Source organism: Bubalus kerabau, chromosome 10 (assembly GCF_029407905.1).
Source record: "Bubalus kerabau isolate K-KA32 ecotype Philippines breed swamp buffalo chromosome 10, PCC_UOA_SB_1v2, whole genome shotgun sequence".
Lineage (NCBI taxonomy): Eukaryota > Metazoa > Chordata > Mammalia > Artiodactyla > Bovidae > Bubalus > Bubalus kerabau.
This window is the reverse complement of record NC_073633.1, coordinates 18,143,367-18,170,094: the sequence shown is the minus strand read 5'-3', so window position 1 is coordinate 18,170,094 and position 26,728 is coordinate 18,143,367. Positions and strand designations below refer to the sequence as shown.

At 41.5% G+C, this 26,728-nt stretch overlaps 1 protein-coding gene across 22 annotated transcripts in view; it reads right to left on the bottom strand.

Annotated features, from left to right (window-relative positions):
* Positions 1-26,728, bottom strand: part of LOC129620936 (uncharacterized) — a 97,746-nt gene that overhangs the window by 39,682 nt on the left and 31,336 nt on the right. For 3 of the 22 annotated variants that reach the window (XR_008698907.1, XR_008698901.1, XR_008698904.1), the window contains exons 4-5: positions 8,160-8,204; positions 5,222-5,343 (exon numbers count right to left, since the gene is read on the bottom strand). The exons of 15 other annotated variants lie outside the window; for them this stretch is intronic. Coding sequence is in view for 2 of the 7 variants with exons in the window: in XM_055536802.1 (XP_055392777.1) it covers positions 8,160-8,204 (45 nt within the window). In the remaining 5 variants the exon portion in view is untranslated. Of the gene's footprint in view, positions 1-5,221; positions 5,344-8,159; positions 8,205-26,728 lie in introns of those variants that run through there. 4 more of the 22 variants (XM_055536802.1, XM_055536803.1, XR_008698911.1 and 1 more) reach the window with 2 other exon arrangements.

Here is a 26,728-nt window from a genome sequence, read left to right as displayed (position 1 = left end):
ACATAAACTAGAATCGAGGTCCATCAACTCCCTAGTCAGTGTTCCTTTTACCCAACTCTATTGCCAAGGGAAGTGAGGATGGCAGAGCTTTCTTGGATGGCAGAGCGAATATTGGATTCCACACTGAATTTTGGCAGATGAAATTCGGAATGGAGAGCAGGAAGTTTAGAGTAGAAAATAAGTAACTTAATCATCTGGGCTCCACAACAAGGTTCTGATGCTATTAAGGCTTGACAGTACTAGAATTAATAGCCATGTCCCAGGGAGGGTTTGACAGACTTCAAGAAGGCCTTTCTGCTCCAAATTCTCTCATCCCTTCTGGTGTGGAAAGATATGAAAACCACCTTTCAGTTAAGCGGCATGTTTTCCCCCTAGGTCATTCTTTGGGGTTGAACTGTACACCCCCAAAATCCATATGCTGAAGTCCAAATCCCCAGTACCTCAGAATGTGACCCTATCCAGAGATGGAGACCTTGCAGAGGTAATCATTAAAATGAGGTCTTTGAGGGTGGGCAGTAGTCTGATATGACTGGTGTCCTAATAAAAGGAGATCTGGACATAGATACACACAGAGAGAAGACTAGGTGAAGAGATACAGAGGAAAGACAGCCAACCACACACCAAGCAAAGAGGCCTGGGACAATCCTTCCCTCCCAGCCCCCAGAACCAACTCTGCTGACACTTGGGTTTCGGACTTCTAGCCTCTAGAACTATGGGACAATTCACTTTTGTTGTGAAAATGAATGCAGTCACCTTTGCAGATGCTTGAGATGCTGGGAAGGAACGCCACAGCTGGATTCACACAGCAGAAAAGCCTGCTGCTCTTTTAGCAAAGGGAGCCTCTGTTTTTGAACTGGCCCCTTTACTAGGTGCCCCCACATGGCATCTCCTTTCCTCTCCACTGGAGAGATAATAATAAAAATTGTCGCTCATCTTTACTGAGCATTTATTTTTAAATGCTTTACATTTAATACCCACTACCAGGGGGTCTTCGCTGGTGGCTCAGATGATAATGTGTCTGCCTACAATGCAGGAGACCTGGGTTCGATTCCTGTGTCTGGAACATCCTCTGGAGAAGGAAATGGCAACCCACTCCAGTACTCTTGCCTGGAAAATCCCATGGACAGAGGAGCTTGGTAAGCTACAGTCCATGGGGTCACCGAGTTGGACACAACTGAGCGATTTTCTTCTTTCTTCTTTACCAGGGGGTCTGAGGGAGTATTATTCCCATTTTATAGATGAGGCAGTTGAGTGCCAATGAAGTCAAGTGCCTAGTCCAAGGCACTGAGCTAGCAGTAAGCAGTTGGACCAGAAATAGAATCTACTGTTCACCCACCTTTCTATCTACTCTCAGGGTGAATGAGCTTTCCTAGGCTTTCCTCCTGAGTGATGGATGGGGAGCCGACCCCAGTCAACGCTTCTGAAGAGAGGAGGGAGGCCTCCTGGTGCCTGAAGCTCTGCACCTTCTGACCTGCCCACGGCCCCTCCTCAGGCCCCCTGCAGGTCTGAGGGGCTTGGCCAGAGTTTGGGCTGACGTCAGCCGGCTGGAAATTCCTCTGCCCAACGATCAAGGCTAGTAGAACAAAAGCTCCCACAGCAGGAAAAAAACTTCCTGCTCAGCTCCTAGCAAGAGGGCTCGGGTTTCAGCCACACAGCCGGTGAAGTCATCCGTCATGGGCCAGCGGCTGAGGTGCTCCTGAGGGCACGGAGCAGCTGGGAGGAAGGCGTCTCCAATCTTCCCTTCCAGGCTGGCTTCAGGGAAGCCATTTCTCATCTCCAACCTCAGCCAGTCCTTACATCCCCAACCATACATTTTGCCCCTGGGGAAACTGAGGCCCAATGAGAGGTGAAGTCAGTAACAAGAGGTAATGCTTTCAGTAACGAGAGGTGAAGTCAGGGGTTCCATGTAATTCCACAAATTAGACTTGGGGGGGCAAGACCTGAACCCAGCCCTTGATCCCTCCTAGAATTCCTAAGAGGAGCTGAACTCCTGGTCCTAAGGATACTACTAAGCATAGGGAGAAAGAAAGGTCCTCCAACAAAGACTGGGTGGAAAGGAGACAAATTCCAAAGACACCTCCCCCATCCCCCGCACTGCCCACTTGCCTCAGCCATCCATCTGCCCCTCCTGGACCACTGAGGGCTGGGTGGGAGAACAGTCACTTACTCACTCATTCATTCATTTAGCATCTCAGGTACCCACCAGGTGTGTGGGCCAAATGTTGAGCTGTGGGTAGGGTCAGCCTGGGCCCCATGTGTGACCAGCTAACTTATGAGCCAGCTCAGTCAGGTGGGGTCTGAGATCAAAGCAAAGGGAAGCAGTCACCAAGAAAATGAACACAAAGCAGCCAGAGACATGAAAGATATTATCATTATCAGTAATTCCTCGCAGTTAAGCACCAGCTATGACCAGGGCCAGGTGTCGCAGCGCTGTGTCCATGCCCTGGCTGTACACAGGCCACTTTCCATGGAATTTCATTTAATTTCACAACCACCCTATGAGGCTGTGGAGTAGACTCCAGGATCCACAAGCCCCTCTTTCTTTGGGACTTGGACCCCTCCGCCATCCGTATGAGCGAGTCCCTGAGGCTATGTTTGTATTGACTGGCCCAGCCCCACTGTCACAGAAGATCGGACTGAGAGTGGACACATGACCCAAGCTGTGATGATCAGATTCTTCGAGAGGTTTGGAATTGGAATGTCATATTAACTGAGGCTTACAGGAATCAGGTCTTGGAGGAGACATAGGACCAATAATGCAGCAGGTATGCTGGGAGCAATAGTGTGGTTGGTGGTGCTTCCTACCCTCTGGTCCCCAGACTCTCCTACATCCTTATAACATATTCTGGCTTTGCATAAGCTGGCTTGAGTTGGTTTCTGTCACTTGCATCCAAGGAGCCTTAAGCAGACAGTGAGTTTCATGATGGCAAAGACCAGGTCTTGTTCACCAGAGTGTCCTCACAATGGGGTACAGAAAAAGTGCTCAGTAAATACTGGTTGAATTAATGAAAAGTGAAGGTTCAGAAAATTTCATTGATTTTGACCCAGGTCACATAGTAAGTAACAGCTGGGATTTGAACTGGGTTTTTCAGCCTCAGAGCATCCGTTTTTCTCTATTATACCACGGCCTTTTACAAATTGGTTTTGAAATCAAGGCCATCAGAGGGGAGTGGATCAGAAAGGTTAGAAAGTCTGACTTTGAGACTTTCCTCGTGGTCCAGAGGTTCAGAATCCACCTTCCAAGGCTGGAGATGTGGATTCAATCCTTGGGTGGGGAACTAAGATCCCATTTGCCTCAGGGCAACTAAGCCTGTGCTCTGCAAGTACTGAGCCCACGTGCTCTAGAGCCCACAAGCTGCAAGGAAAGGTCATTCATGCCACAGTGAAGATCCCAAGTGCCACAGCTAGGACCCAATGCAGCCAGATAAATAAATGTGACAAAAAGTCTGACTTTTCTTTTATAGATGGGAAACGGGGGCCCATGGAAGTGGGTGGCTGAAGTCTCTTGATTACTATACAGCCTTCTACATGAGCCTGGGTTCTATCCATGTGTGTGTGATACAGCGTGTTGGTTATTGGGACACTGAAGTACTTTTATTTGCTGTTTAATCGCTAAGTTGTGTCCTACTCTTTTGCAAACCCATGGACTATCGCCCACCAGGCTCTTCTGTCCATGGGACTTTCCAGGCAAGAATACTGAAGTGGGTTACCATTTCATCCACCAGGGGATCTTCCCAACCTAGGGAATGAACCCATGTCTCCTGCATTGGCAGGTGGATTCTGTACCACTGAGCCACCTGGGAAGCCCAAAGTACTTTTATACCTGTCGGTGAATACCAGCTGCTGGAAGGCCCTAGACCTCCCACCCTCTCCTCAGCCCTTCCCTTTGGAAGCCCGGGGCCTCTAGTAGCCCACAAGCAGAGAGGTGATGCTTAACCCCAGCAGGGGTCTGCCGGTGCATGGTCAGTACTTACGCTGCTCTGTGTGTTAAACATTTTCAGCATCGACCCTCTACCCACATAGGGCAATCTGAGGAATTCTGGTCACTGTCTCTGCATTAAAGACAGCCCTCTCTCCCGTCTCCCATCACAGCTGAAATTCTATCATGCAGAGTTTTCATGTATCCATTCATTCTTGCATTCCACAAATATTTACTGAGTGCCGTTTCGGTGCCAGCTTTCAGTCTCCAGGAGTTCTTGCTCCCCAAGTGGGGAGGGGGGGAATGTAAATAGTCCTGAGGAGGGAGAAATCTGAAGTCTTTATGGCCCCTGTGTCATGGGGAAGGTTTGGCAGTGGTCTGAGATCACCCACCAGGCTGGCTAAACTACTGGAAAAAGGCCAGTAGTAAACGGGGGAACCAAAAAAGCAAGCAAGAATGGGAGAGTAAATACAGCAACAACCGATTGCATTTGCAGCATACAAGGAGGCTTTATGGCACATCAAAACACCAAATTTTATGGCTTGGTGCTGTTATTCTGATTCATGTATTTGGGGCCATCTGAAGATCTTAATCTAGTCTAACTGGCAGGTAGCTGAGAGCAAACTCCATGACCATAGATAGGGGCTGGACTGAAGTTCTAGGGGGAGAAGTGAGGAATTAAGGATGGATTAAGGAATTCTACATGCCAAGCCCCATCTTATCTACTTTCTTATGCAATATGTCATTCCCCTAAAGCCAGACTAAGCAGCAGATTTTGTTACTCCATTTTACAGATGGAAGAAACTGAGATTCAACATTCCTAAGTGATTTTCACAATGTGACATCACTAATAATTAATGGAGAACTTTCCTAGTGGTCTAGTGGTTAAGAATCTGCCTGCCAATTCAGGGGCCACTGGTTTGATCCCTGATCCTGGAACCAAGATTCCACATGCCATGGGGGCAATTAAGGCCATACACCACAATGACCAAGCCCGCGTTCCTCTATAAGAGAAACTGCCCCAGCTAGAGAATAGCCCGTTTGCTTCAACTAGAGAAAGCTGGCGTACAACAAAGAGCCTGTGTGCCACAGTGAAGACCCGGTAAAGCCAAAATTAATCCATCAATACTCATAATTAATGGAACTGAGATTTGCACCTGAATCTGGCATTTAGTAAATAGCTGTTGAATGAATGATCTTTTTGGCTCCAGAGTCCATGCCCTTTCTACCACAACTGAGAGAACTTGCTGGGAAAGGCACCCCATCTATAGATAATAACTGTAACCTGTATACAATTCTTACCATGTGCCAGGCGCTGTTCCAAGCTCCTTATACATACATTGGCTTCTCTGGTGGCTCAGTGTTAAAGAATCCACTTGCCAATGCAGAAGATTTGGGTTCGATCCCTGGGTGGGGAAGATCCCCTAGAGAAGGAAATGGCAACCCACTGCAGTATTCTTGCCTGGGAAATCCTATGGACAGAGGAGCCTGGTGGGCTACTGTCCATGGGGTCACAAAAGAGTCAGACATGACTTAGTGACTAAACAACGACAAAATCTCATTTGACAGATGAGGAAACCAAGGCACAGAGAGGTGAAGTCACTCGTGGAAGGTCTCAGAAGTGGCCCATGGAGGAGTTGGTGTTACAGCAACGTGGCTGCAGAGTCCCTGCCCTGAAGGTCTCTACACTATCTGGCCTGTTTCCTGGCTCTACCAACACAGGGTTTTGCCACTGTATTTTGATTAGTTTGATAAGCATGTGCTGATAGCTCATAGCTGATTGCTTGCATTTCTCTCATTTCTGGTAGAGTTATGTACTTTTTCATGTTTTGATTTACCATCTGTACTTCCTGTGTAAACTGTGTGCTCATCTCTTTCGTTGCTTACTGATTAGAATCTGGGCACGATTTTAACTTTTTGTGAAAAAGCAAAAATTAATATATTTTAGATGTATCAGTGGTTTATCTTTTCCAGGCTATTTTCCTCTTGCAATTAATTGTCTATATTTTCTTTAATAAAATGTTCCTATTTTTTAACTTGAAAATCTTTGTTGTCTTCAGTGATGGGTTCTCTTCCAATATGATAAATGTGGAATTATACCTTCTTGTCTTTATGGACTGTTTTTCAGATGTGCACAAAATGTAGTCTGCACTTTATTTCAGAAAATAGTATAAGGTATAACTTTACTCTGTATTAATTATAGTTCTTTCCCACACATTTATTATATGGCAAATACTTTCTTCACTGTTGGATTATTTCTAGTTTTACTATATACTGAATTAATTTTGGATCGTTTAATCCCTTCCACTGATATTTTTTTCCCATTGTTACCATATGGTTTGGATAATTGTCTCTTTGTAATATGTTATGAAATCTGGTAAGTTAAATTTACTACCATACCCTTTAAAAAGAGGCTTCAGTCCTTTTAACCATTTAATCTCAGTAACTGAATATCACTATTCATTTCTCAGTTCAGTTGCTCAGTCATGTCCGACTCTGCGACCCCATGGACTGCAGCACACCAGGCCTCCCTGTCCATCACCAATCCCCAGAGTTTACCCAAACTCATGTCCATTGAGTCGGTGATGCCATCCAACCATCTCATCCTCTGTCATCCCCCTCTCCTCCCACCTTCAATCTTTCCCAGCATCAGGGTCTTTTCCAATGAGTCGGCTCTTCGCATCAGGTGGCCAAAGTATTGGAGTTTCAACTTCAACTTCTTCCAGTGAACACTCAGGACTGACCTCCTTTAGGATGGACTGGTTGGATCTCCTTGCAGTCCAAGGGACTCTCAACAGTCTTCTCCAACACCACAGTTCAAAAGCATCAATTCTTCGGCACTCAGCTTTCTTCACAGTCCAACTCTCACATCCATACATGACTACTGGAAAAACCATAGCCTTGACTAGACGCACCTTTGTTGGCAAAGTAATGTCTCTCCTTTTTAATATGTTGTCTAGGTCTCAAGCTCTTGTAAATTATCCTTTGGGAGCGTTAATAGGTAGTGCACTAAATCTATATAGAAATTCAAGGAAAAGTGTTGCCTTCCTATTTTTAATCTTCTAACCTGGTATGGGTGGGCTTGCCATTGATCTTGCTCTATTTCTCCCAACAAGGTTCTATAACTTTCTTTGAAAAAAATCGTATAACTTGAAATAAATTAATGTTCAAGCACTGAATATTTGATGTTAAATGAAGGGAACACCCTTTCCTGTGTAGGCCTGATATGTGGGCCAGAATGGGAGCTCTCGGCTCAGGGGAAGCTGTCAGTGACTAGGAAACTGGGCACACACGCTGGAGTGTGACAAGGGCCTGGACAGCTGCTGGCAGCATGAGGAAGGCTCCCTGGGGCTGGGGACGGGGGAGATCCTGTGGGAGTCCTCAAAGTGGGAAGCGTCCACAGGAGAGTGTGAGCACGTGAGCGGGCATGGCCTGTCACAGAGGACCCATGCAGGAGGCAGGAGTGGGGAGCAGGAGGGCTCTTTGATCCAGGCCTCAGATGTAGACTCTTCTTTAATTAAAAATTTCTTTTTTCAAAGTTACTTATTTATTTTGGGTTGTACTGGGTCTCTGTTGCTGTGGACGGGTTTTCTCCAGCTACAGCAAGCAGGGGCTACTCTGTGCTGCGGTGCCCAGGCTTCTCCCTGTGGTGGCTTCTCTTGTTGTGGAGCACAGGTGTGAAGTAGTTATGGCGCATGGGCTTAGGATCTTCCCAGACCAGGGATTGAACCTGTGTCCCCTGCACTGGCAGGCGAATTCTTAACCACTGTACCACCAGAAAAGTCCAGTTGTAGGCTCCTAACATTAGCTCCAAATGAGATTATTTAGATTATCAGTGGGTGTTTTTGAGACACCACTGGCTAAGGGAATGACATCCTCGGAATCTCTGTTAGGTGGGCTGCCGTCTATGGGGTCGCACAGGGTCGGACATGACCGAAGCGACTTAGCAGCAGCAGCATGGTCTTTGGTATTTCAAAGCTTCCTTTGGGGGAGGCAGGAGTCTGAAACCTCTGTTGAGTGCCAATTATATGTACCAAAACCTGTGCTCGAAGCCCTAATGTTGCTGTCTTATTTAATCCTCTCAACAGCCTGATGAGGTAATAATCATTATACCCATTTTGAGATGAAGAAACTAAAGCTATAAGAGGTTAAGGATGAAGCCCAAAGGCACACAACTAGTAAGTTTCAATCTGCCATTAAACTTGGTGTTGCCTTCAAAGCCCACGTTCTTTCCATTCACCATTTTGCTTTTCCAGTGCAAGGTCTCCGTGAGTTACTCTGTCACCTGGAAAGGAGTGAAACATGAGTAGATCCCAAGACACAGCCAGCTCATTCATTTCTCCAACAAATGTTTGTCAAGCATCAGTTATGCACTCCACTTCCCCCAGGGTGAAATCATCCTCTCCATGGTTTGAACCACCAACATGCTGAAGTACCTCCCTCAGACTTCTCTTCTAAACTTTACACTTGAACAGCCAGCTTCCTGTTGGTAAACCCAGCAGGATGTCTCCCATCTCAGCAAGTCATTTCTGACCATTTCTCCTTCATCTCCCCAAACTATGTTCTCCTATGTTCTGGCTCAGTGACTGATGCTACCATCTGTCTACCCTCTTGTTTGTTCCCGATACCCAATTTTTCACCAACACTTATTCATTTTCTTCCAAATTATGTCTGAATCTGTGTCTTCCTTTCTGTCTCAGCAACCACCCTCTTGGGTTAAATCCTGACCATTTGGTGTGAGTCCTCCCCTGGCTACATCTCCCAGAGCCAGAATGCTCTGGAGTCCCTAGTATGTTTCAGGTGGACCTTCCCATTCCATGACTCCAAAACCTTTCTAAGTGGAGAATTGCAAATTCAACTTTGGTGTGAAATCTCCAAACTGGACTTCATGCCAGCCATATCAATCATTAAACCTACTCTTTAAGCCCTTTTCAAGGGGAACTGGCCTACTATTGCTACCTGCTCAAAGAGCAATTGTGTTTTGGGCCATGCCAGCTGATTGAACCAGTGTTAGCCATCTGGCCCAAAGGCCAGACATGGTCTGGTGTAAAAGAAGCATGAAGTTAATCAGATTCTCTCTAGAAACTGTGAGCAAAGAAATATTGAGAGGACGAGGCAGTGAGCAGTGGAGACTGAAGTCATGAAGCAGAGATGGGACTGGAAAAGCCATGATGAGCGCCTGTGGGATGCAGGGTACACACAAGAGGAGGCAGCCAGTGAGTGCAGAGAAATGGATAAAGTTGCAGAGTACAAGAGTCACAAAAAGAATGCTGAGCAGCATACATAGGGTTCTGCAACTTGATGACTTCTAGCTTTAGGAAAAATTCTCCATATTGTCCTGACTTTTTTATTTTGCTCTAGGTCAGTAAGGATCACAATGGAATGTGGAGGGGTTCCCCAGCCTGGCTTACATCAAACAGGCCCTCTTTCAGACTGGGGTCTCTAGAGAGGCAGCAGAAGTCTTGCAGAGCTAGAGAAACAGCTTCAGATCTTCCCCCTGGGGAATCCAAGACAATAGGAACTGCCAACTTTTTTCCACTAAAAAATCACCACACGTGGCAAGGCACAGATGCTCCACTTCAATATTTAGACTTCGATGCTGTGGAAGTCAGCCGTGTTTGTTATTCTGGGGGTTGGTGTTTGGAGAAGCACATTGTCTCCACGGTGACGCCTGGTGCTGAAAGTTGTTCCATTGTCTCAAAACCCTGCCGGCATGAGATCACAAGGCTGGGCCAGCGTGTGCTTTTTCTGAATAGGCCCCAGGAGGTTGGGCTGATTTAATTCCCCAAGGGAAGCTTGTTTCCTAACTCCAGGGGGTCAGGGTAGGGCCCAGGTGCCCGACCAGCCCCCTGAGACTGTGGGCACATTCATATTGGTGTCTGGAAAAGGGGTTCACAGCATGGGCTCTGAAATCAGGCCTCCTGAAATTGTAAACTGGCTCCATCACTTACCAGCTGTGTGACCTTGGATAAGTCAATCTCTCTGTGCCTCTGTCTCATCTATAAAATCAGGCTAATAATAGTAAACACTTTATAGTGTTTCATCATAATTAAATAATGTATTAGGTTGATAAATAATGTATTAGGTTGATCTATATGAAACTGTAAAAATTTTTCTTGGTCAAAAATGGTTTCTCCTCAGGCAGTTGTGATTAGCATGTAGCAAGTGTTTAATAGATGATAGTTAAAAGTGTAAAAAATAGAATTAACATTTATTTTTATTTCAGCCCTTCTCTTACAATGAGTACCAGTCATTTTTGACTAGGCCCTGCCCAGACTGGTACAGAGAGGGTGGTGGTCCTGATGCCCACTCTGTATTGGAGGCACCAGGAAACTGTGGGTTTCTCAGCGCTGGGTCGAATTCTGCCATTAGTAGCTGTGTGGTTTCCTCTCCGAGCGTCTTCCTCTGACAAAATCTATGCTATTGGACAAATTCATAAAGATCTCTTCTAGCTCTGATTATCTGATGCTAAGTGTTCTTAGACCATAGCAAATCTCTCTCTCTCTCCTTTCCACTTTTTACCTCTTTGTGTCACTGGTTTGCCACTTGCAAATTAACAGCTCAAGGACCCACTCTCACATTGCCCCTGGGTCTTTGCCATGTCTAAACACCTTGGGAGAGCCTCTATAGCCTCTGACAATATATTAAGGCTATAGTGTCTTTTGTCCCAAATTATAATTTAGGCCACATTCAGCTTTGCTGTAAGAAGTACAGCTTTTCACTTCTCCTTCCCTAAATATTGGGCAGGCCAAAAAGTTCAGGTTTTTCCATTACATCTTACAATAACTCACTCACTTGTCACAGTCTCTATGGACAGAGGAGCCTAGGGGACTATAGCCATAGGGTGACAGAGAGTCAGACCTGCCTGAAGTGACTTAGCCTGCACTCCCACATGTATCAGGCATGCGTCTCGGTGCCTACATGTGTTAAGCCAATTAAACCCCACAGCAAGTCTCTGCTGGATGTACCATGATCCCCATCTTACTGCTGAGGAAAATCAAGGGGCAAAGACAAATATCATGTCCCAGTTTCCCGTAGCCAGTAAGTGGCAGGACTAGGATTTAAACAGCAGTCCATGTTCTCAGCCACAAACTCTACTCTCTTGGCAGTTCCTGTAAATTCTTAGCATTCCATACATCCCTCTTGGCGTCACCTGTCACCTCTTCCAGAATCTTGTCCCACTCGTGACATTTCTGGTGAGTCACACCCTTAAAGTCTTTAGAGGTACAGTGTGACAGAATAGTACTTTCAGGCACCACCTTTGACCTTCCTGAAGTGTTAACAAAGGGTTTCATGGTCATACCTCCCTTCAGCTTCAGACTTTAAAATTTATTTATTTTATTTTATTTTATTTTTATGTAGCTGCACCAGGTCTTAGTTGCAGTATGTAGGATCTAATTCCCTGACCAGGGTTTAAACCCAGGCATCCTGCACTGGGAGTGTGGAGTCTTGACTGTTGGGCCACCAGGGAAATCCCTCAGCTTCATCTTTAGACCATGATTTCCTGAGAGATTCCTGGATCTTTGCTCAGAATTTATTTCTTAAAAAATTTTAACATTATTTCCTATCTGGAGAGGTGGGGATCTTCATAAACAGCAAGTCCTATCTCTCCTGTTTAAAAAGTCTTTCCTTTAGCTTATCTCTCTCCTCTAGCATTTTGCTAAAAGCAGCAAGAAACCAGGGGGCACCTTCAACAATCTGGGTGGAAATCTCCTTAGCCCAAATACCCAGTTCACTACGATCATTTTCTACTTTTTCCAAATAAACTTCAGGTGAAAGTGTTGCCACACTTTCTCCAACTAGATGTCAAGAATCTACCCTTCCTGATCCCTCTACACTGTTGGTGGGAATGTAAGCTGGTACAGCCACTATGGAAAACAGGATAGAGTTTGTTCAGAAAACTAAAAATAGAATTACACTATGAGCCAGCAATCTTACTTCTGGGCATATATCCAAACTAAACTATAACTCAAAAAGATACATGCAGCCCAATGTTCACAGCAGCACTGTTCACAATAGCCAAGACATGGAAGCGATCTAAATGTCCATCAACAGATGAATGGATAAAGATGTAAGATATACACACAGTGGAATACTACTCAGCCGTAAGAAAGAACAAAACAATGCTATATGCAGCAACATTGATGCAACTAGAGATTATGATACTATACTAAGTGAAGTAAGTCAGAGAAACAAATACCATGTCACCTATGTGTGGAATCTAAAATATAACAAAAATGAACCTATTTATGAAACAGCAACAGACTCACGGACATAGCGAACAGACTTGTGGTTGCCAAGAGGGAGGGGTGGAGTGGGAGGTTGGGGTTAGCAGATGTAAGCTATTACATATAGGATGGATAAACAGCAAGGTACTGCTGTATAGTACAGAGATCTATATTCACTATCCCATGATAAACCATAATATAAAAGAACATATTAAAAGAATGTGTATATACACATATATGTGTATATATGTGTGTCTGTATGTATAATTGAATCACTTTGCTGTACATCAGAAATTAACACAACATTGTAAATTCAACTATACTTCAATAAAAAAAATTGGTCAATTATAAAATATTAGTCAACTATAAAAATATTAGTCAAAATAATGAAAGGAAGCACATATTTGTGCTGAGCCGTTTTATCAGCCTGCTCCCTACCAGCAGAATTCTAGGAGTGCAAAAACTTCTTTTCATTTTTTTACTGTCTCTGTCCCTTTCAGCCTGAACTGGCAGTATTTTTGCTGATATAATTCTTTTAAAATGGTGTGTTATCAAAAATAAGAAATACTTAGGGATAAATTTGACAAAAGCTGTGCAAGACTTGATGCCAAAAACTGAGAGAAATTAAAGACAACTAAAATAAGTGGAGATACATACAGCTCCTCAGAGATCAGAAGACTCAGCATCATTAGGTGTGAATTTCCTGAAGCTGATCTATAGGTTCAATGCCATTCTAGTTAAAACCTCAGTTGGACAATGGAGAAACAGACATCGAGAATAGACTGATGGACATGAGGAGAGGGGAGGAGAGCATGAGATGTATGGAGAGACTAACATGGAAACTTACATTACCATATGCAAAATGGATAGCCAGAGAGCCAACGGGAATTTGCTGTATGGCTCAGGAAACTCAAACAGGGGCTCTGTATCAACCTAGAGGGGTGGGATGGGGAGGGAGATGGGAGGGAGCTGTAAAAGGGAGGGGATATATGTATACCTATGTGATTCATGTTGAGGCTTGACAGAAAACAGCAAAATTCTGTAAAGCAATTATCCTTCAATAAAAAATAAATAAAATTTTAAAAATTACTAATCAATTAAGACAGAAAATGAGAAAGAAGGAAAATTCTACTATAAAAAGATACAAACCTTCAATTAATCACACTAGAAAATATGGTTTAAATAGAAATAACTTCTGCTTTCAGGTATTAAATGGGGTTAGACCAATATTTGAAAACTGTATTTAAAATTTACTCTCTCTTAATGAGAATTCCACTATTGGAAATGAATTCAATGAAAATAAGCCAAAAAAGGGAAACATTTTCTATTCAAAGTTGCTCAGAGAATGGGAATTTATAATTTAAAGCGGAAATTTAAAATGTGTTCATGTAGTAGAATGGGAAAAATTATAAGAAAGCTACTGTGTATTTATTAAGAATATAAAAACATATTTCTGTGGCATATTTATTAATATATAGACAATAAATAATATTTGTTCCATTTATGTATTAAGGGAGGAAAATGGCAGGATGAGAAACTTCAAAACACTGAAAGTGAAAGTCATATCCGACTCTTTGCGACCCCATGGACTATACAGTCCTTGGAATTCTCCAGGCCAGAACACTGGAGTGGGTAGCCTTTCCCTTCTCTAGGGGATCTTCCCACCCCAGGGATCAAACCCAGGTCTCCTGCATTGCAGGCAGATTCTTTACCAGCTGAGCTATGGGGCAAGCCCAAAGCACTGACACCTCACTAAATCAATGACAAAGCTGGCAAAGATTTTCCAGCTCACTTTCTTTCAGAACTCTGGAATCTAATAAAATACAAAAGTAGGGAACCATTTCATGAAGAAAGAAGTTGCTAAATTTTGGTAAGAAACATTTGTTTCATTCTAAGTGGGCAGAAATTAGGTGCAAAATTTTTTTTTTAATTTTATTGAAGTATAGTTGATTTACAATGTGTTAGTTTCAGGCATACAGCATAGTGATTTGTTTTGGGTTTTTTTTTTTTTTTGCAGTTTATATTCTATCATAGGTTATTACAAGATATTAGGTATAATTCCCTATGCTATGCAGTGAATTCTTGTTGCTTACTTATTTTATATAGTTTGTATCTGTTAACTACATACTCCTAAATTGTTCTTCCTCACCTCCCTTTCCCCTTTGGTAACTAAAGTTTGTTTGTCTATGAATCTGTTTTTGTTTTGTATATAGATTCATTTGTATTATTTTTTTAGAATCCACATATAAGAAATATCATACAGCAAAAAAAAAAAACAACTCAGTTGGCTTTTTTGTAGGAAATGATAAACTGATTCTAAGAAATACCTATGATAGCCTGAACAAGTTCATAAAAGAAAAAGTTGTTGAAATTATATTAGTTAATTTCCAAATACATAAAGTTACAGTGCTCAAGACAGTGTGGTACTGGTCAAGACAAATAGCTCAATGTGACAGAACAGAGAACCCCAAAATAGACTCACACGTATATGTGGTACATTGATTTTTCAAACAGTCTTATGAAGACATAATTCACACATCATATAATTTACCCACTCAAAGTGTATAATTCAATAGTTTTCAGTGTATTCACAGTTGGGTAACCATTACCGCAATCTATTTATAGAGTATTTTCATTCCCCCCTAGAAGAAATTCCATACCCATTAGCTGTCATTCCCAATTCTCCTCCACAAACACTCAATGCCACTAAGCAACCACGAATCTATTTCCCATCTCCATCGATTTGCTTCTTCCGGCATCTGATATACGCAAATCATATAATATGTGATCTTTTGTGACTGACTTCTTTCATTTAATGCTTTCAAGGCTCATCCATATTGCTGCATGTATCAGCACTTCATTTTTTATTGCCCAATAATATTACATTGCATGGATATACCCATTTTACTTATCTCTTCATCACTGGTGGACATGTGGACGGTTTCCACTTTGAAGGATATTATGAATAATGCTATTAACATTCATGTACAACATTTCATGCTTTCATTTCTCTTGGGTCTAAACCTAGAATAGAATTCCTGTGTCATATGATAACTCTGTGTTTAACCTGTTGAGAAACTGCCAAACCGTTTTTGAAAGCAGTTGCCCCTTTGACATTTCCACTAGGAATGCACAAGAGCTCTTTCTCCACTTCACCAGCGCTTGTTATTGTCCATCTTTTTCTACTGTGGTCATTCTAGTGGGTGTGAAGTGGTATCTTATTGCATCTTGACTTTCATTTCCTTAATGACTAATGATACTATTGCCTAGCCAAAAGTAATGAGGATTTATTGCTATGTTGTCTTCTAGGAGATTTAAAGTTTTAATTTTTCCATATAAGTGTATGTTCCAATTTCAGTTGTTGTATATGTATGAAGTAGAGTTCCAACTTTATTCTTTTGCTCCTGTATATTTACTTGTCCCAGTACCATATTTAAAAAAAAAAAAAAAACCAACCCTATTCTTTCCCCAGGTCAATTGATTTTTGACAACAATGTCAAAGCAATTCAATGAGGAAAGGATATTTTCAACAAGTAGTGCTGGAACAACTGAATATCCATCAAAAAAAAAAAAAAGGATCCTTGACCCTTACTTCATACCAAATACAAAACCTGACTCTAAATGGGTCATAAACCTAAATGTAAGAGCTAGAACTATAGAACTTCTATAAAACAGAGGAAAAAAATCTTGGTGACTGACCGTGGGCTAAAAAAGCACAGATGATAAAAGTAAAAATTGATCAATCTCATTAAAAATTTTAAAATTTCTCTCCAAATGATCATGTTATAAAGTTATAAAAGGTAAACTGTAGACTGGGAGAAAATATTTGCAAAATATATCTGATAAAGGACTATTCAGAATATACAAATATCTCTTATAATTCAATATAAAAAAGCTCAATTTTTAAAGTGGCAAAAATCTGAACAGACACATAGTTACACAGAGATATCAAATAAGTATCATTATCAGTAGAGAAATGTATATCCAAATTACAGTGATATACTACTACAAATCTTTCAGTTCAGTTCAGTTGCTCAGTCATGTCTGAGTCTTTTCAACTCCATGGACTACAGCACGCCAGGCCTCCCTGTCCATTACCAACTTCTGGAGTTTACTCAAACTCATGTCCATTGAGTTGGTGATGCCATCCAACCATCTCATCCTCTGTTGTCCCCTTCTCCACCCACCCTCAATCTTTCCCAGCATCAGGGTCTTTTCCAATGAGTCAGCTCTTCGCATCAGGTGGCCAAAGTATTGGAGTTTCAGCTTCAGCATCAGTCCTTCCAATGAATATTCAGGACTGATCTCCTTTAGGATGGACTGGTTGGATCTCCTTGCAGTCCAAGGGACTCTCAAGAGTCTTCTCCAACACCACAGTTCCAAAGCATCAATTCTTGGGCGCTCAGCTTTCTTCACAGTCCAACTCTCACATCCATGCATGACTACTGGAAAAAACCATAGCCTTGACTAGATGGACCTTTGTTGGCAAAGTAATGTCTCTGCTTTTGAATATGCTGTCTAGGTTGGTCATAACTTTTCTTCCAAGGAGTAAGCGTCTTGTAATTTCATGGCTGAAGTCACCATCTGCAGTGATTTTGGAACCCATAAAAATAAAGTCTGCCACTGTTTCCCCATCTATTTGCCATGAAGCAATGGGAACAGATGCCATGATCTTTGTTTTCTGAATGTTGAACTTTAAGGCAACTTTTTCACTCTCCTCTTTCACTTTCATCAAGAGGCTTTTTAGTTCCTCTTCACTTTCTGCCATAAGGGTGGTGTCATCTGCATATTTGAGGTTATTGATATTTCTCCCAGCAATCTTGATTCCAGCTTGTGCTTCTTTCAGCCCAGCGTTTCTCATGATGTACTCTGCATATAAGTTGAATAAGCAGGGTGACAGTATACAGCCTGACATACTCCTTTTCCTGTTTGGAACCAGTCTGTTGTTCCATGTCCAGTTCTAACTGTTGCTTCCTGACCTGCATATAGGTTTCTCAAGAGGCAGGTCAGGTGGTCTGGTATTCCCATCTCTTTCAGAATTTTCCACAGTTTATTGTGATCCACACAGTCAAAGGCTTTGGCATAGTCAATAAAACACACCCTTTAGATTGGCTAAAATTAAAAGACTGACCACACCACATGTTGGCAAAAATGTGGAACATCTACATTCCACTAACACTCATACACTGTTGGTAGGAAGGTAATATGGTAAAGCACTCTAGAAGTTTAACAGTTCCTCAAAGAGTAAATACAACTATAAACATTTATACACCAATAATTTACATAACCCAGAAGAAATGGATAAATTCCTAGAAATATACAACCTACCATGACTGAATCATGAAGAAACAGAAAATTTGAACAGACCAATAATGAGTAAGGAGGTTGAATCAGTAGTCAAAAACCTCCCAACAGAGAAAAATTCAGGACCAGACAACTTCTTTGGTGAATTCTACCAAACATTTAAAGAAGAGTTAATGCCAATTTCCAAACTGTCAAAAAATTTAAAATGTGGAAGAACTTTCTTTTTATAAGATCAGCATTACTATTACACCCAAACCAGATAAGGACACTATAAGGAAAGAAAATTACAGGCTGATATCCCTTATGAACATAGATGCAAAAATCCTCAACAAAATACTAACAAAAGAAACTAAATATCACATTAAAAAATAATATACCATGATCAAATGGGATTTATCCCTGAGATGCAGGGATGGTTCAACAGATACAAATCAATAGATGTGATAAATCATATTAATAGAATAAAGAATAAAAATCAAGATCATTGCAATAGATAGAGAAAAAGGATTTGACAAATTCAACATTCTTTTATAAAAAAAATTCTCAAGAAATTAGGTATAGAAGGAATGTACCTCAACATATTAAATGACATAATATGACAAGCCCATGATGAACATCATAGTGGTGAAAAGCTAAAAGCTTTTCTTGTAAGATCAGGAACAAGACAAGGAAGGTCATTCTCGCCATTTCTATTTAACACAATGTTGGAAGTCCTAGTCAGAGCAATTTGGCAAGAGAAAGAAAGAAAAGACATTCAAACTGGAAAGGAAGAAGTAAATTTTTCTCTTTTTGCAGATGACATATTATATATATATAGAAAACCCTGAAGACGCCACCAAGAAAAATGTTGCGCTTAGTCACTTAGCCATTCTCAACTCTTTGCAACCCCATGGACTGTAGCCCACCAGGCTCCTCTGTCCATGGGACTCTCCAGGCAAGAATACTGGAATGGGTTGCCATGCCCTCCTCCAGGGAATCTTCCCAACCCAGGGATCGAACCCAAGTCTCCTGCATTGCAGGTGGATTCTTTACCATCTGAGCCTCCAGGGAGGCCCAATAATTTAATAATGAAATCAATAAAGTTACAATAAGTGAATTCAGTAAAGTTACAGGATATAAACTTATTGCCAAATTCAGACATAAATTGAAGAAAGTAGGGAAAAGTGCTAGACCACTCAGGTATGACCTAAATTAAATCCCTTACGCTTATACAGTGGAAGTGACAAACAGATTCAGGGGATTAGATCTGATAGACATGGCGCATGAAGGACTATGGACGGAGGTTCGTGACACTGTACAGGAGGCGGTGATCAAGACCATCCCCAAGAAAAAGAAATGCAATAAGGCAAAATGGTTGTCTGAGGAGGCCTTACAAATAGTTGAGAAAAGAAGAGAAGTGAAAGGCAAAGGAGAAAAGGAAAGATATACCCATTTCAATGCAGAGTTCCCAAGAATAGAAAGGAGAGATAAGAAAGCCTTCCTCAGTGATCAATTCAAAAAAATAGAGGAAGACAGTAAAATGGGAAAGACTAGAGATCTCTTCAAGAAAATTAGAGATACCAAGGGAACATTTCATGCAAAGATGGGCACAATAAAGGACAGAAAAGGTATGGACCTAACAGAAGCAGAAGACATTAAGAAGAGGTGGCAAGTATACACAGAAGAACTATACAAAAAAGATCATAATGACCCAGATAACCATGATGGTGTGATCACTCACCTAGAGACAGACATCGTGGAATGTGAAGTCAAGTGGGCCTTAGGAAGCAAACAAAGCTAGTGGAGGTGATGGAATTCCACTTGAGCTATTTCAAATCCTAAAAGATGATGCTGCAAAACTGCTGCACTCAATATGCCAGCAAATTTGGAAAACTCAGCAGTGGCCACAGGACTGGAAAAGGTCAGTTTTCATTCCAATTCTAAAGAAAGGCAATGCCAAAGAATGTTCAAACTACCGCACAATTGCACTCATCTCACATGCTAGCAAAGTAATGCTCAAAATTCTCCAACTGAGGCTCCAACAGTACATGAACCGAGAAATTCCAGATGTCCAAGCTGGATTTAGAAAATCCAGAGGAACCAGAGATCAAATTGCCAACATCTGCTGGATCATTGAAAAAACAAGAGTTCCAGAAAAACATCTATTTCTGCTTTATTGACTATGCCAAAGCCTTTGACTGTGTGGATCACAATAAACTGTGGAAAATTCTGAAAGAGATGGGAATACCAGACCACCTGACCTGCCTCTTGAGAAACCTATATGCAGGTCAGGAAGCAACAGTTAGAACTGGACATGGAACAACAGACTGGTTCCAAATAGGAAAAGGAGTATGTCAAGGCTATATATTGTCACCCTGCTTATTCAACTTATATGCAGAGTACATCATGAGAAACGCTGGGCTGAAAGAAGCACAAGCTGGAATCAAGATTGCTGGGAGAAATATCAATAACCTCAAATATGCAGATGACACCACCCTTATGGCAGAAAGTGAAGAAGAACTAAAAAGCCTCTTGATGAAAGTGAAAGAAGAGAGTGAAAAAGTTGGCTTAAAACTCGACATTCAGAAAACGAAGATCATGGCATCCAGTCGCACCACTTCATGGGAAATAGATGGGGAAACAGTGGCTGATTTTATTTTTCTGGGCTCCAAAATCACTGCAGATGGTCATTGCAGCCATGAAATTAAAAGATGCTTACTCCTTGGAAGGAAAGTTATGACCAACCTAGACAGCATATTCAAAAGCAGACCTAGACAGCATATTCAAAAGCAGAGACATTACTTTGCCAACAAAGGTCTGTCTAGTCAAGGCTATGGTTTTTCCAGTGGTCATGTAAGGATGTGAGAGTTGGACTGTGAAGAAAGCTGAGCGCTGAAGAATTGATGCTTTTGAACTGTGATGTTGGAGAAGACTCTTGAGAGTCCCTCGGACTGCAAAGAGATCCAACTAGTCCATCCTAAAGGAGATCAGTCCTGGATGTTCATTGGAAGGACTGATGTTGAAGTTGAAACTCCAATACTTTGGCCCCCTGATGCGAAGAGCTGACTCATTGGAAAAGACCCTGATGCTGGGAAAGGTTGATGTCAGGAGAAGGGGACTACAGAGGATGAGATGGTTGGATGGCATCACCAACTCGATGGACGTGAGTTTGGGTGGACTCCGGGAGTTGGTGATGGACAGGGAGGCCTGGCGTGCTGCAGGTCATGGAGTCGCAAAGAGTCAGACACGACTGAGTGACTGAACTGAACTAAACAGGGAAGTTTATAGCAATACAATCCTATCTCAAGAAACAAGAAAAGCATCAAATAGCCTAACTTTACACCTAAAGCAACTGGAAAAAGAAGAACAAAAAAAAAATCTCAAAATTAGAAGGAAATAAATCATAAAGATCTGAGTAGAAATAAATGAAAAAGAAATGAAAGAAACAATAGTAAACAGTAATAAAACTAAAAGCTGCTTCTTTGAGAAGATAAACAAAATTGACAAACATTTGGCCTGACTCATCAAGAGAATACAATGGGGCAAAGAGAGCCTCTTCAATAAATGGTACTGGGAAAACTAGACAGCTACATGTAAAAGAATGAAACTAGAACACTTCCTGACACCATACACAAAGATAAACTCAAAATGGACTAAAGACCTGAATGTAAGTCCAGAAACTATAAAACTCTTAGAGAAAAACATAGGCAGAGCACTCAATGACATAAACCAAAGCAAGATCCTCTATGATCCACCTCGTAGAATAATGGAAATAAAAACAAAAGTGAACAAGTGGGACCTGATTAAACTCAAAAGCTTTTGCACAGCAAAGGAAACTATAGGCAAGGTGAAAAGACAACCCTCAGAATGGGAGAAATTAATAGGAAATGAAACAACTGACAAAGGATTAATTTCCAAAATATACAAGCAGCTCATACAACTCAATATCAGAAAAACAAACAACCCAATCAAAAAGTGGGGAAAGACCTAAACAGACATTTCTCCAAAGAAGACATACAGATGGCTAACAAACACATGAAAAGATGCTCAACATCACTCATTGTTAGAGAAATGCAAATCAAAACTACAATGAGCTATCACCTCACACTGGTCAGAATGGCCCTCATCAAAAAGTCTACAAACAATAAATGCTGAAGAGGGTGTGGAGAAAAGGGAACACTCTTGCGCTGCTGGTGGGAATGTAAATTGATACAGCCACTATGGAAGACGGTATGGAAATTCCTTAAAAAACTAGAAATAAAACCACCATATGACCCAGCAACCGCACTCCTAGGCATAGACACTGAGGAAACCAAAATTGAAAAAGACACATGTATCCCATTGTTCACGGCAGCACTATTTACAATGGCTAGAACATGGAAGCAACCTAGATGTCCATCGACAGATGAATGGATAAAGAAGCTGTGGTACGTATACACAATGGAATATTACTCAGCCATAAAAAGGAACACCTTTGAGTCAGTTCTAATAAGATGGATTAACCTAGAACCTATTATACAGAGTGAAGTGAGTCAGAAAGAGAAAGATAAATATCGCATTCTAACGCATATATACAGGATCTGGAAAAATGGCACTGAAGAATTTACTTAAAAGGCAGCAATGGAGAAACAGACATAGAGAATAGACTGATGGGCATGGGAAGAGGGGAGGAGAGGGTGAGATGTATGGAGAGACTAACATGGAAACTTACATTACCATATGTAAAATAGATAGCCAATGGGAATTTGCTGTATGGCTCAGGAAACTCAAACAGGGGCTCCGTATCAACCTAGGAGACTAGGGTTGGGGAGGGAGATGCGAGGGAAGTTCAAAAGGGAGCTGATATATGTATACTTATGGCTGATTCAGGTTGAGGTTTGACAGAAAACAACAAAATTCTGTAAAGCAATTATCCTTCAATAGAAAAATAAATGTAAAAAGAAATATTGAAAAAAAAAAAAGCAGAGACATTACTTTGCCAACAAAGGTCTGTCTAGTCAAAGCTATGGTTTTTCCAGAAGTCATGTATGGATGTGAGAGTTGGACCATAAGGAAAGCTGAGCATAAGGAAAATTGATGCTCTTGAACTGTGGTGTTGGAGAAGACTCTTGAGAATCCCTTGGAGTGCAAGGAGCTCAAACCAGTCAATCCTCAAGGAAATCAGTCCTGAATATTCGCTGAAACTCCAGTACTTTGGCTACCTGATGCAAAGAGCTGACTCATTGGAAAAGACTCTAATGCCGGCAAAGATTGAAGGCAGGAGGAGAAGGGGACTACAGAGGATGAGATGGTTGGATGGCATCACTGACTCAATGACATGAGTTTGAGCAAGCTCCAGGAGTTGGTGATGGACAGGGAAGCCTGGCATGCTGCAGTCCATGGGGTCACAAAGAGTTGAACATGACTGAGCGACTGAACTGAACTAACAGGATATAAAATCAAAATTCATTTTTATATACTAATTAAAGTGAAAGTGAAATTCACTCAGTCGTGTCTGACTCTTTGCGACTCCATGAACTAAACAGTCCATGCAGTTCTCCAGGCCAGAATACTGGAGTGGTTAGCCTTTTTCTTCTCTAGAGGATCTTCCCAACCCAGGGATCAAACCCCAGTCTCCCGCATTGCAGATTCTTGACCAGCTGAGCCACAAGGGAAGGCCATATACTAATTAAGGAACAATACAAAAAAGAAATTAGGAAAACAGAAACAGAAAACAATCCTGTTGACAATAGCATCAACAATACTTTACAATAAATTGAACCAAGGAGGTAAGGTATCTATACCTGAAAACCATAGAACTTTTAAAAAAGAAACTAAAGACAAAAATAAATTATAAGATTCCCATGTTCATGGATTAGAAAAATGAATATAGTTAGAATGTTCATATTACCCAAAGCAATCTATAGAATCAATGTAATACAAACATAATTCTAATGGCATTTTCCCACAAAAATAGAAAAAAAAATCTTAAAATTGATATGGAACCACCAAAGACTGTGAATAGCCATAGCAATCTTGAGCAAAAAGAACAAAGTCAAAGGCATCACACTACCTGATTTCAAAATATAACACAACACGATAGTAATCAAAACACATGAAAAGAGATACATAGACCAGTGGAACATACTACAGACCCCAGAAATAAATCTATGGTCAACTGGCATTGACAAAGATGCCAAGAACACACAATGAGGAAAGGACAGTTCTTTAATAAAGAACTGTAGGGTGTTGGGAAAGCTGGCTATCCATGTGCAAAAGAATAAAATCGTTCCCTATTTTATCCCATCTTACTCCATATACAAAAATCAACTCAAAATGTAATAAATACTTAAATGTAAGTCCTGAAATGTTAAAACTACTAGAAGGAAACATAGGAAAAGCTTTTTGATATTGGCCTGGGCAGATTTTTGGGGGGATATGACCCCAAAATACAGGCAACAAAAGCAAAAATAGAGAAGTGTGATCTCATCAACTAAAAACCTGCAGTACAGAAAATGAAACAACCAATAAAGTGAAAAGACAGCCTACAGAAGGGGAGAAAACATTTGCAAACCATATGTCAGATAAGAGGTTAATATTTAAAATATATAAGGAACTCAATCAACTCAACAGCAAGAAATAAATGTCCTGATTTTAAAATGGGCAAAGAACCTGAATAGACATTTCTCAATAGAAGGTATACAAATATCCAGCTGGTATATGAAAAGATGTTAAACATCACTAATCATTAGTGAAATGAAAACCAAAACTATAGTGAGATACCACCTCACTACTATTAGAATGGCCATTATCAAAAAAATAAATGTTTGTGAGGGTGTGGAGAAAAGTGAACACTCATACATTGTTGATGGGAATTTAAATGATGAAAAACACTATGGAGGTCTCCCCCCAAAAATTAAAAATAGAACTAATATTATGATCCAGCAATCCCACCTCTGAGTACATACCAAAAAAAGTGAAGCCAGAAACTTGAAGCACTATGCATTCTCATGTTCATTGTAGCATTACTCACAATATCCAAGATATGGAATCAACCTAAGTGTGAACCAACAGATGAATGGATAAAGATTACACACACACACACACACGCTCACACCCACACTCACACACAGGAATATCATTCAGCTTTTTCGGTCATTTGTGACAACATGGATGAACCTGGGAGACATTATACTAAGTGAAACATAAGCATAGAAAGACAAACACTGCAAGATCTCACTTATATACTGAATCTAAGAGTCAAACTCATAGACACAGATGGTAGAATAGTGGGCAGGGAGGTAGGGGAAATGGGGATATGCTGGTCAAAGTATACAAAGTTACAGTTATGTCAGATGAAAAATTCGAGAGAGCTAATGTACAGCATGACGATGACTATAGTTAATAATATGTCTTGAATACTGGAAATTTGCCAAAAAAGTAGGTTTTAGGTACTCTGCTGCTGCTGCTGCTAAGTCGCTTCAGTCGTGTCCGACTCTGTGCGACCCCATAGACAGCAGCCCACCAGGCTCCCCTGTCCCTGGGATTCTCCAGGCAAGAACACTGGCGTGGGTTGCCATTTCCTTCTCCAATGCAGGAAAGTGAAAAGTGAAAGTGAAGTCGCTCAGTCGTGTCCGACTCTAGTGACCCCATGGACTGCAGCCCACCAGGCTCCTCTGTCCATGGGATTTTCTAGGCAAAAGTACTGGAGTGGGGTGCCATTGCTTTCTCCGTTAGGTACTCTAGTCACAACAAAAAAAAGGTAATTATGTAATGAGATGATATGTTAACTAGCTTGACTGCAGTAATCATTTTGGTATGTACATATGTACCATCCTGTGTTCACAGCAGCACCATTCACATGGAAGCAACCTAAATGTTTACAGACAGATGAATGGATAAAAAAGATGAGGTATATATGCACAATGGAATAGCACTAAGCCATAAAAAGAACAAAATAATGTCATTTGCAGCGACATGGATTTAGAGATTATCATACTAAGGGAAGTAAGTCAGAAAGAGAAAGACAAATATCATATGATATCACTTATATGTGCTGGAGGAGGGCACGGCAATCCACTCCAGTATTCTGGCCTGGAGAATCCCATGGGCAGAGGAGGCTGGCAGGCTACAGTCCATTGGTCACACAGAGTTGGTCACGACTGAAACAACTTAGCATGCCTGCATGCACTTATATGTGGAATCTAAAATATGGCACAAATGAATTTATCTACAAAACAAAAGCAGACTCACAAACATAAAGAACAGACATGTGGTTGCCCAGGGGGAGAGGATTGGGGTGGGAGAAAGACTGGGAGTTTGGGATTAGCAGATGCAAGCTATTATCCATAGGATGGATAGATAACAAGGTCCTACTGTATAGCATGGGCAACTATATTCTATATCTTGTGATAAACCATAATGGAAAAGAACACGAAAAGAATATATATATATATATATATATATATATATATATATATATATATACACACACACACACACACACACATATGTGTGTATAACGGAGAAGGCAATGGCACCCCACTCCAGTACTTTTGCCTAGAAAATCCCATGGATGGAGGGGCCTGGTGGGCTGCAGTCCATGGGGTTGCCAGAGTAGGACACGACTGAGTGACTTCACTTTCACTTTTCACTTTCATGCATTGGAGGAGGAAATGGCAACCCACTCCAGTGTTCTTGCCTGGAGAATCCCAGGGACGAGGAAGCCTGGTGGGCTGCAGTCCATGGGGTTGCACAGAGTCGGACACGACTGAAGCGACTTAGCAGCAGCAGCAGCATGTATGTATAACCAAATCACTTTGCTGTACAGCAAAAATTAACACAGCATTGGAAATCAGCTATAATTCAATAGTTTTAAAAATATGTATATGTTTATCAAGTCATCATGCTATACACCTTAAATATATACAAATGTTATTTTTAAATAAAATAACAACAACTGGTTCACAGTGAACTGGGGAAAATAAACATTAAACACACACCTGGGCTTCTCTGGTGGCTCAGCGGTAAAGAATCCACCTGCCAGTGCAGGAGATACGGGTTTGATCCCTGGTTCAGGAAGATCCCACATGCCACGGAGCAATTAAGCCAGTGGGCCAAAACCACTAAGCCTGCTAAAGCCAGGGAGCCGCAGCTAACTGAGCCCTTGTGCTGTGCCCGCGTGTTGCAACTAGTGAAAGCCTGCATGCCCTACAGGCCATGCTCCCCAACAACAGAAGCCCGAGAACTGCAACCAAAGGGTAGCCCCCTGCTCACCACAACTAGAGAAACCCCAAGCAGCAGCAAAGACCCAGCACAG